Raw genomic sequence first — 9,258 nt, 5'->3', positions numbered from 1 at the left:
AACAGCAAATAAGAAATGTGTACTCACAGTACAACAGGAGGTGAAAAGACAAATAAGTTTTTATTTAAATCATTGAGTAGGCAAGTATAACAGCCATTTTGCACTGATCAACGCAACTGATTCATTAATGTCCTTTAGGGAAGGAAACCCACTGTCTTCACCCGGTTTGGCCAGTTCCACACTGTTCATTCCACAAATGTTGATTGATTCTTAACTGCCTTAGCAAACTATTCAGTTGAATCTGTTGAAGAATGATATCAATCACCACCTTCTTGCAGTAATTAGGGAAGGCAATAAATGGCAACCACATCCCAAAAATGATTGAAGGAAAAAGTTATATGTTTTCATATCCTCCCTTTATTTTTCCCACTTTTCTTTCCTGTTGCTGTTTGGTTACTCCTTTCCTGCCTTTACCCCCCCACCCCACCCCATGTGTCCTATCTCTCACCACGCATGTCGTGAATCAATCCTCAGCTTGAAGGACAGAAAGATGGCCCTTTTCACATCTCCTCTGATAGCATTGTAAAGACAACAGTTAACGCAGGAATGATCTGGGAGAACTAGCCCCCTTTTTGTCCTTCCTCTTTTTCTGGAATGTATTTCACCTCCAATTAGTACTTGTCCTTAATTCGCATTCAGCAACTCGCTGTGGAAATTTACAATTGTGAATCTATTTTTTTTCAAATCTATGGCAGAGCACATTAAATAACTGCTATTAATTTATTGGGCAAATTCAGCAAACCCAGCCAATTGAGAACTGCATTCAAAGGAAAGCAGCCAGAGAATCAAAAATGCAAAGCTGTAATTCTCTCTGATCTGCAGTACTTTCAAGCACAGCTTCTCTGCTGAGAGTATGGGAGCACTGAATCTGTCCTTCATAATTAAGAACATTTGAAGGAAGGCCATTAACTTGGTGTGACAAATGTTGCATTATGAAGTGGTGGGATGCTGGTTTGAACCAATGTCAGCAAAAAGAGTTGTTTTATATCTCAACCATTGGGGAAGAAAGGAACACAGGCTAAATAATTCCCTTTGATGATGCGGGAGGTGGTGGGGGGGGGGAGAAGGAGGCAGGTATTGCTGTTGACAAAATCAATTCAGATACTTCTCAAAGCCCGATAGAGAGAATGGCTTCGCTCTTTGTATGTTTGTCAAGAGTTTCACATCATTCTGTATTTACAGGTGTGTTTTTGTGGCTTTACACAGGTTATATTCCTATAATACTTCACAACTGTACAACAGAATTTAAAAATGAGTGGTGAATATGTTACACTTGCCACAGGGCAAAAAATGCCATTAGTTGGATTGGGAACATGGAACAGTTCAGCTGGCCAGGTAGGAGCCTTAAAGTTGTTGCACACTTACTGGTCAATTGTTTGTTATTTAATACATTTAACTATTACAGTTTCCTTTTCAGTGGTTTATTTTCTTTTATACTTATCAAGTTGAAAGATATTCGCAATAAAACCAGTAACAGCACTCAAATCTGCAAAGTCAACTAAAGGATAGCTTAGATTCTAAGTAAAGTTCCCTCTGAGCCAATCTCAGACAAATATCTTCAGTGTAATGTTTTCCACATCCCAAAATAGCCCATCAGGTAGCTTTTCTGAGTGAGACTAATGCTAATTTGTGCATTTTGAGCAATTTTGCCACTAAGAACTGAAACCCATTTTATTTGGAATCCCTTTAGTCAACAAAAAGTAACTTCCCATCGGCCTAGGTTAGATTCAAACATTGTACCCAGAAGTGTCCAAACCTATTATACTGAACAGCCTAAATATTTTACAATAAAATATTACAATACACCAGAAATTAGATCTATTTGTTAATATAGACATTGTACCTTACAAACATTTGAAACTGTGTTATTTTGATTTCTGCAGGTGAAATCAGCAGTCAGTTATGCCCTTGGAATAGGATACCAGCACATAGACTGTGCTTTTGTCTACGGCAATGAACGTGAAATTGGGGAAGCTCTTCATGAAAAATTACAAGCCAGTAAAGTAAGGAAACTGGAATGTTTGCAGTCTTTTTGAAGTTATTAATAATGATGCCAACCCCTCCATATCATAAATCAGTAGACAAACTCTAAAAAATTAAGAGATTTGGTATAGAAGTCATGAATTACATTTTTTTCAGATATAAACCAATATAGATTGACAATTTATAAATATTATTAGGGGCTTGTTTAATCTCTAAAAGGTCATATGAAGCTACAGTTGGTCCTTCAGTTTATCTATGGTGTTAAAAACAGATCCAGGGGATGATACTCGAAGATTCTTGATTTCCATACACCCGTCTCTCTATTTAATTTTCGTCCTGCTTCTATTCCAAAACAAAGCTGCTTAACATTCACAAAAGGAAGGAAATAGAGTTTCATGCTTCTATTGGTTCAGGAGTTTTGATCATCTAGTAGTAAACTCCGCTTTGTTTCCCTAGAGTAATATTGCTCAAAGTCTCTCCCTTATCCTGTCAGCTGGTTTGTAGACTCAGATTTTCATGGACCCACGATTCTATTGCTGGGATGAAATAGTCAATTTTACAATGTAAACACAGGAAGCCAGATACAGATGTCACTCTCTTGGGAAAAGAACTGTAAAAATGGCAAATATAAAAGAACTTTTAGCTGTAAATCCCTACCTGATAAAATTGTGCATGTCTGTATCAGGTGGGATTGATTTAGGCCTTTTGACAATAGTTAAGAACAAACTGTGTTTTCTACTGTAGTCGTGGCCCTTGGCCATGGACGTTATTCACCTATTATCTAGAGTAAATGGATGCATCACTGGGTGTGCCAGTTAGCTATCTGCAGAAAGAAGTGCTCATGCTAAAATATATTTACTTCATAACATATTAGTAATCAACAGTAATCTTGTGTTCAGCAATAAATCACTGTTTATTACAAATATTCCAGATTTTTTTCATCATTAGTCATGAAAATTTCTTGTCACATCTTTACACTGTTTGTTCTCTAAATAGTAAACATAGGATTAAAAGAATTTTTCTTCTGTACATTGTACAGTGCACTATAGCAACAGTTTTCATGATAACAGCATATTCATTTTGGTAAGAAAATGTACTTCTACCTGGTGTGGCGCTAACCATACATACCAGATGCCATTTTAAACTTTGCTGACCTAGCAGCAATGGCAGTTGAAATTCTCTATTTTGCCTAATTGAACTTGGTAAGGGGAAATTCAGCCAGGGTTTTTACTCCTAGTCATCTGGTCCTGCTGGATGTTAGCTGAGGTTTGATTTGACCTTGGCTGTAATGGTGTCCCTGATCAAATAGTTTACTGAACCTCCAGCTTAGATTTCTCTCTTGGCTTATCACCGTTTTCAGGCAAATAGTCAGTAACTGGAAGGGGAAATTGGATCAGGGAGGCCAAGTACTGAATTATTATCTAAAAGACCTTTCAAATGCAATGCTGATCATAGTCAAAAGTCATTGCATGCAAGTTTTATTTAAATGGCTCTTTCATACTTTGTATGTCCTTCCCTTGCTCCATGTGGCTCATCTCTCTAACTGAATACTGGTGTAAGAAGCAGCCAGATTTCTTTGGTAAAAGCAAAATACTGCGGATGCTGGAAATCTGAATGAAAACAGAAAATGCTGGAAAAGCTCAGCAGGTCTGACAGCATCTGTGGAGATAGAAACAGAGTTAATGTTTCGAGTCTGTTATGACCGTTCTCAGAGCTCTGAAGATAGGTCATACAGACTCAAAACGTTAACTATGTTTCTCTCTCCACAGATGCTGTCAGACCTGCTGAGTTTTTCCAGCATTTTCCGATTTCTTTGGTGGTTGCTAAGAGCCAGAAGTGGATTTCAAGCTTGAAAATTCTGTTTTAGATTTTACTTTGCTGCTGGATACTTCTTAAAGATTTTCCCATTTCATTCTTCCTTAGCAGGTTGCTTCTAGTACTATGATGCTTTATTCGCCTTTAGACAAATTAGTACTGCACAGATTTCCCTTAAATATTCCACTTCACCTCTACTACAATGAGGAGGATGTGAAGGAGGATTGCAAGTTTTTAAAAAATATTTCAGTAGTTGTCTTATACCTTTCATGTTAAAATTTAATTCTTAGTACCAATTATGTGAAAAAGTTTGTACAGTGAAGTCACAAAGATGCCTTGGGTAGCATGGTTGTGAATTGACCTGCTGGTTTAATGTGCTACGTCACAGAGTGGTAAGATAAAGGCACACGTACAATCTCTACTCGTTTCTAATCTTCAACTTGTTAGTGGGGAGGGCACTAACCAGAGGACAGTTACTTCTGCAAAAGGAAAACAGTGTTTGGATATTTGTGTGTACTTCCTAGTGGTCTCAGGCACTGAAAAACAGTCATCAGCAAGGAGAAACTTAAAGACCTGGGTTGGAAAGGGAAGTTAAAAATGCCATGAACACAGAGGAGGAAAAGACACTGTCTATAGTACCGTTTGACACCAGCCTTAAATTTGAACCTGAATTCGAATGCCACATTGATAAAACAACTTATTTCATTTTTTTTCTTAAGAGGCTGTCGTTAAAAAGCAGGTTTCACCATTTTGCTCACAGTTCCTCTATGTTTTAACATTTGTCATGAATGTAAGGTTGAATGTTTTGAATGTAGATATTAAAAGAAGAAAATATCTCCCTGCGGTATAGAAAACATATCTGCTATTCGTATATCATGTAACTGGATCCTTCAGACAGCATGCTTCATACATTGCTGGACTGCTGGTCTGAGCCAGGTCTGGATCCACTTCTGGAGAAACCATATGACAGGCAATGCACTCATGACTGTTTTGACCTCGGTATGCAATGACGTTGGGCAGTGTCAGCTCTCAGGGTACTCGTATTGCTATGCAGTTTAATATTGCTGAGTGTGCATTGGAGTAACAGTTCATTTTCCACACTTTGAACGAACCTTCTTCCACTCCTTGCAGTTCAATGCAATTTGAAAGTGATTTATCTTCAGCAATTAGTCCTTTTAATTCTTGTTACTGTTAACATATTTAGGTTTATGAGGTACTAACCAGTGCATTGGAGTTTACTTTCATAATGCACTAGTCAATACCCAATCAGTACACAGCCTGGATCACTGCTCAGATCAATAGACACATGTGGTATCTGCTATAGTCTCAATTATATTTGTCTATAGCAATATAAAAACACTGCTGTATAAAGGTACTGCATCTTTAGTTTTGCAGTGAATATAATTGTCTGCTGCCTTTCCTTTAAACATGATGTGATTTGCCATATTTCACCTAGATTCTTGTGTGCACTGGTCACAAACCTCAATAGCATATGTATTTTTAAAACAGAGGAGGATAGAACACAAAAGAAAATGAAAATAAATATAGTTTGGTCTCCATTGCCTCAATGCTCTCAGCTATTATGTTGGCCTATATCTTGTTCAGAATGGGATGAACCACAGCCTATCTCCACATTCCTGATCTGAATCACTTCATGAGACTTTGACACTGGTTGATGCCACAATTCCCACTGTTCAGTATTGACCAGTCCCATTACAAAAGTCTGAACTCAACACCCAATAGAGTCTGACTGTTAAGCACTCCCCAGTACCAGGGATCCATTTATTAACAGTCAAATTTTTGAACACCTTTACATACCTTAATACGTTCCATCCCATGATCAATTTCACTTTTGAGATGGAGCAGTCCTTTCCTCAATGTGCTTGTTGAAAAATCCACAAATGGGTTCTTCACAACTGTCTACCTCAAGCCTCCTTCACCAGTCAATGTAAGATTGGCCTTTTCAGCAATCTCGGGCCTTAGCCATTTGCTCACTTGCAAACTTGATGCAGAAATAGAGCACACCAAAGCCATCCTGCAGCACAGTGGCTGTCCTGATCACATCATTGTTTGCTGCGTATCATGCAAACTCACAAATGGGCCAAATGTTGCCACTTTCTTACCTGAAAAGTGCCCAATCTAGGTGCCAGGCAAGGCAATGTATCTCAAAAATTTGAACAGCCAGTTTAAGGAAAACATTTTATGTTGCTACTATGCAGCAGCAATGCAAGTGGTATTTTCCACTAACAGGATGCTGCCATCAGTCCAAAAAGACATTCTGCCTACTTGTCAGAAAGATATTGGAAAATAGTTGTGTGTGTGTGTGTGACTTAATTGGATTAAAGACAGCTGGTCTGAAGGCTTTGATTTTACAAAAGATAAGCTAGGTTTGAAATTTTAAGTAGGTAAACATGGGAGAAGTTTGGTATGTAAGGTGTAAGAGGACTTTTGCATTTTTAAATAAAGCAGACTAGATTGTTTTCAAAAAAGGGGTGAAATGTGTCATCTAGTCAGGTGAAGTTCAGAAACTGTGTGTTTATTTTTCCCAAAGAAAATTGGTACTATGATAAATTTTTATGACCAGGGAGGTAAAGTCCAAAGACACAGTGAAACAATGGGAACTTGCATTCAAAGGGGAAAATATGTATAAAGGAGAGAGAGAGCTGTGTGTAAATGCAGGTATTTTTTGGTCTAACAAGTGTGAAATGCCTTCAGCATCTAAGCCTCAAGCTGCTATCTACAATGAACTAAAGTTAAGAAAACTCACAATAAGGTTCGGTGGTCTTATTACCACAGAATTCAAAGCACCAATCTCGAAACATACAAATTGCAAAAATAGTTTTGGCAGTTGTCTCAAGTTTCCCTTTGGGATTTGAACAACTCAGCATTTACCATCAGCTGTGCCATAACATTACCACACGATTGAGCAACATTGTGTCTGAATTTCAGTGCCAATGCGAAGCCAGTTACATAGGCTGTACATCCCAGTGATTGGCTAATTGAATCAAACAGCATGTTCCTTCAGTGGCTTGTAATAGGCAGAGTTCAGACCGCATTTTACCAGCCCCCACTTACAAAACCCAAAACAAAATGTTTACTGTTGGATGTGATTCCACGATTAGACAGCAATTGCTGAACAATTCTGAGTGCTAATAGCTACACTAACAGCCAGTTTAAAGTAATCAGTTGAGCTCATAATGTGGCTCATTTATGCTTGCAAGAAGTGACATACATTCATACACAGGGCCCTGTTTCCTGCAAGTAGAGGAATATGTTCAAGCCTTGTACCTTTTTTAAATTACCCAGGAGCTTGAGGAGCCTATGGTTCCCCGTTGCTTTAGCCATGGCAATGGCTTGGCCAATCAGGATCCACGTATCTTGCTCAGCTATTATGGATGATTTTAGTCACAGCCCTTCTGTGTTCTAAAGTTTCTGTTTAATTATTTAGACATGAGGACAAAAACAAAGCTGTGTAATTTTTTTCTAATGATGCCAAAAAGGGTTCTGCAAAAACAGAACAAACGAACAAAATATGGAGGGACTGGATAGCCAGGGAAATTCATCCTTTCCATAGCTGCACTTTGGGCCTGAAGCAGATATTTATTTCAAAATATTTACAAAGCCATTACATTAAGCAATCCTCGTTAAATATTAATCAGTTTATTGACTGTCAATGATACCCATTTATCCAATCTGTTCTGATAGTTGAGTCTCTTTTCCCCTCCATCGCACTATTCCCCCATTATTATGACCCCTTTCTTTTTGACTACCACTGAAAATGCTGTGCAAAGAAGATTACCGATCTGGTACTGTCTTCCTTCTTACTCATTGATGTATTCTAATCCTACTGAACCATTTCCTCAAGCCTTGCACATAGTAAACATATTTCATTGCACATTGCCAAAGCAAACTGCTGCTCTGCATACGCAATGAAGTATGTTTACCCATGTGTCAACATGACCCGGTATCACATTGATTGCATGCTTCTGATCAAAGTCACATTAAGGGCATCACTAGTCAGCTTCCCCCTGTATGTGGATTCATGCCTGACAAAAGTGCAAACAAACCGAATAAGGGTGATTATTTTTATTATTATCTCATTGTCCTTCTCTAGTCGATCAAGCGGAAGGATGTTTTCATTACATCCAAACTTTGGAACACAAAGCATCACCCAGATGATGTGGAACCAGCCTGCTGTAAGACGTTGGAGGACCTACAGCTGGACTACCTAGATTTGTATTTGATGCACTGGCCAGTGGCATTTGAGTATGTATTAATGCACCTATCTAACATTTTTCTTTTGCTCCAATTTATTAGGCCACTTCCATATGTTGTGTTGCTAAATTATAATAATTCAAACTACAATTGTCTTATCTTTTCTTAAGTAAGATAACAAAGCCTATTGGAAAAAACAAACCTCTGGGCAGTAACAATCCATATGGTTTGAGATTAGCAATTCATGGGAATATATGGAAATGATGCAATAATTAAGTCACAGGAGATGTTATAACATTTAGTGAATGTCACATCCCTGAAGCCTTCCAACACCCTGACAATGGTGAGTATCACCATTTTAGATTAAACATTAGACAAAACAGGGGTATAATGATCATCTATATATGGAAATAATTGAAATGGATAACATTGACAGCATTCTGGAAAGTGTAACCAAAATGCAGCAAAGATTAAGGCCTGAATTTTCATCACCAAGGGAGGTAGTGAGAGTCATGAAAATTTCCGACTCAACCCACCCGCCTCACAAGAAAGTGCCCGCAAGGCGGGATCTTCTTTGCCAGAGGGGAGAGGTGGGGTGTCCAAGGATGGGCTGGTGTTGGGCCAGTCAAGCCGGAAAGAGGTCAGAGGCAACCACAGGTGCTGCTGGGTGCCGAGCTGGGCTATTTAAAAGGCCTGTCTTGGTGCTCATAAAGGCCCTTGAACCCCCAGCCCCCTCAACCCCTCACCTTACAAACACTCCCCATGCTCCATCCATGCCACCTCATGACTCCCCATCTTTCCAGCATAAGGTCAAAAGTTGGGATGTTCGCTGATGATTGCACGATGTTCAGCACCATTCATGACTCCTCAAATACTGAAGCAGTCCATGTACAAATGCAGCAAGACCTGGACAATATCCAGACTTGGGCTGACAAGTGGCAAATAACATTTTCACCACACAAGTGCCGGGCAATGACCATCTTCAACAAGAGAGAATCTAACCATCGCCCTCTGATGTTCAATGGCATTACCATCAATGAATCCCCCAAAATCAACACCCTGGGGATTACCATTGGCCAAAACTAAACTGGACCAGCTATATAAATCCTGTGATGAGTAACTCACCTCCTGACTCCCTTAAGCCTATCCATCATCTACAAGGCAGAAGTCAGGAATGTGATGGAATACTCCCCAATTGCTTGGATGAGTGCGGCTCCCACAACACTCAAGAAACTTGACACCGTC

The 9,258-nt window shown here is 39.0% G+C and overlaps 1 protein-coding gene across 2 annotated transcripts in view; it reads left to right on the top strand.

Annotated features, from left to right (window-relative positions):
- The first annotated feature begins 1,251 nt into the window (after positions 1–1,251).
- Positions 1,252–9,258, top strand: part of akr1a1a (aldo-keto reductase family 1, member A1a (aldehyde reductase)) — a 48,916-nt gene continuing 40,909 nt past the window's right edge. For both annotated transcript variants that reach the window (XM_041190969.1, XM_041190977.1), the window contains exons 1-3: positions 1,252–1,335; positions 1,884–2,003; positions 7,913–8,064. In XM_041190969.1, the coding sequence (XP_041046903.1) occupies positions 1,252–1,335; positions 1,884–2,003; positions 7,913–8,064 (356 nt within the window). The remainder of the gene's footprint in view (positions 1,336–1,883; positions 2,004–7,912; positions 8,065–9,258) is intronic.

This window comes from Carcharodon carcharias, chromosome 1, assembly GCF_017639515.1.
Source record: "Carcharodon carcharias isolate sCarCar2 chromosome 1, sCarCar2.pri, whole genome shotgun sequence".
Taxonomy (NCBI): domain Eukaryota; kingdom Metazoa; phylum Chordata; class Chondrichthyes; order Lamniformes; family Lamnidae; genus Carcharodon; species Carcharodon carcharias.
Note: the sequence above shows the minus strand (reverse complement) of the source record. Positions and strands in the feature narration are given on the sequence as shown.